The 2500-nt window shown below is 27.0% G+C and overlaps 1 protein-coding gene across 1 annotated transcript in view; it reads right to left on the bottom strand.

Moving 5' to 3' along the window:
* LOC137651689 (neural cell adhesion molecule 1-A-like) overlaps positions 1–2500 on the bottom strand; it is a 35952-nt gene that overhangs the window by 7689 nt on the left and 25763 nt on the right. Inside the window, exons 4-5 of the mRNA XM_068384909.1 lie at positions 1003–1162; positions 1–23 (exon numbers count right to left, since the gene is read on the bottom strand). The exon at positions 1–23 is cut by the window's left edge and continues 271 nt beyond it. Of these exons, the coding sequence (XP_068241010.1) occupies positions 1–23; positions 1003–1162 (183 nt within the window). The remainder of the gene's footprint in view (positions 24–1002; positions 1163–2500) is intronic.

The following is a 2500-nucleotide window of genomic DNA, read 5'->3' as shown; positions in this document are numbered from 1 at the left end:
TTCCAGTGTGCAAATGGGGGCAACTATGAGACGATGATTAAGAAATGTTAAAAGGGAATGATATAGTATGAAAGTGCATGAAATATATTTTATTTTAAACACTTCATATGAAAAACATTAAACAACATCCATGAAAAACGTAAATTGCAAAACGCTGGAAATGTGAATGGAATCTTTAAAATTAGGTAAAATTGAAATATAGAATATAAAACTGTCTAATCAAACAAATTCCTCAGTATGATATAACTCTTCAAAGAAAGAAATAAACATGCATATAATTATTTTTAAATGGTGGTAGTCTAGAACCTTTTAAAAGGAACAAATAAAAAATCCTTTCAATATCCCCCAAAAGACTTTAGAAAAGACAAAGATACTATTTCCGAAAAAGAATTAGGAAAATAAAATACTCAAAGGCACCAAACCACAATAAATTTATGTTTAAGAAACCACTTGGAAGGAGTTGTGTTACGACTAAAGGAGATTAATTCCCTAAATGACCATTGAGGGAGTACAAGGAGGAATTCCAGTTTTCCCTTTATTCTCATCACTAAGAGAATTATAAAACCTTAAACAAAGTAACGTGACCCGATTCCTTTGTGGCTTTCTCTATAAATAACGTTTAATTAATGCTAATGCTCTTTCATCATATAAAATGGGATATGAGTATATATGTCATTAACAGTGGTTTACAATAACTGTAACTAAAACATATTCCATATAAATCAAATTTGGTCAGATAAAAGATATCATAACCGGCCTAATAAAATGTAACATGATTTTATGTCTTCCATGATTAATTTGGACACACTGACAAACGTACACATATATATTTGTATGTATGTATGTATATATATATATATATATATATATATATATATATATATATATATATATATATATATATATATATATATATATATATATATATATATATATATATATATGCATGCGGATTAAGGAAGGCAACTTGACAAATCTAAAAGCAGTACTCGATTTCCTTACATTTGACATTGAGGTGAAGGGCGTTGGAGTTGGCAGCGCCGTTGGAATTAATGGCCCTACAGGAATACATCCCTGAGGACACTCGCGTCACCTTCTGCAGAACGAGGCTTTGGTTGCTTTGTATCACTCCGGCAGTGGAATTGTGGTGTAGCTCTTCGCCCTTCAGGAAAGGAAAGACAAATCTTAGTGCGTTCGAAATTGTTCAGCATTAATCAATCTAGTAATGATGTCTTCAGCATGTTAGATATAGTATTCGTAGAACTTATAATCATATTTGCAATATGATAATACACGTGGCTTACATTTAATAATACGATTAAGACGATTAATGCAAAGAATAATCGAAGTTGTAGTTAATATATTAATATTCTATATAATATTTTCAGAATTCAATTGATATCAACTATCATGGGCCAGGTTTTGTAATAGATTGCCTAAAAAATATTGATTCAATAATGGTGACTATAGTGAATTCCACCTTTCAAAATCACCGGCATTTGCAAAATCTTCTTCAATGTTTTTGTTTAAATTTACTAATTTTCCTTTATTAGTCTTGTAAAAACGGCTTTGCCATGGAATAATTTAAAAAATATAATTGTTTAGTAACATAATAAACAAATTTATATATATATATATATATATATATATATATATATATATATATATATATATATATATATATATATATATATGTGTGTGTGTGTGTGTATGTATATATATATGTATATATATTTATGTATATGTATATATATTTATATATATATATATATATATATATATATATATATATATATATATATATATATATATATATATATATACATTTATATATATAATTTTCATAGAACAGTTTTATCCAGAGAAAATAATATGTCAAAGTTTTTCACAGCACAAAACCCTTTGCAAATTACCTAATTTAGTTGATAGTATTTCTGTAACATAGTAAACAAACGTTTATAAGGTAATAATAATTTTTCATATTTTATTCTTATCATTATATGGTAATAAGAACGTTGTATTTTATATTTGATTTTTTATAATGTTTTCCTGGTGTATGTTGCACTTAAGTGAAACATGTATGGCAAATATGTAACTTTATATAGCATTACCAATTATTCATATACAGATACTTCAAAATCATTGACCATAGAGGAAATATACTAAGTTTGAGGCACTTTTGGAGCTATGTAAAAAAACGTATATCGTTGTACATTCCCTTTTTCATATGAAGGTTATCTATTACTATTCTTCTTGGTAGTGTTTTAAGATCTATACAGGAACACCAAAATATCTGAATATTATCGTTAGTTAATGGGAGCAACACATCAGAACTTATTCCAAATAAAAGAAATATTCTTGCAGTATAAAATTATTCATTATGGGACTATTTATTACTAACGAGCAACCTAAAGTTCGGTTATCACAGAAAAAATAATGTGGCACTGTCAGGTTAAATCTTATATCTAAAGTGTCATATCCTTTTGTTAAGCTCTGATTA

The sequence above is a fragment of the Palaemon carinicauda genome, chromosome 13 (genome assembly GCF_036898095.1).
Source record: "Palaemon carinicauda isolate YSFRI2023 chromosome 13, ASM3689809v2, whole genome shotgun sequence".
Classification (NCBI taxonomy): domain Eukaryota; kingdom Metazoa; phylum Arthropoda; class Malacostraca; order Decapoda; family Palaemonidae; genus Palaemon; species Palaemon carinicauda.
The sequence above is the reverse complement of the archived record's forward strand: the minus strand, read 5'-3'. Positions and strand labels throughout refer to the sequence as shown.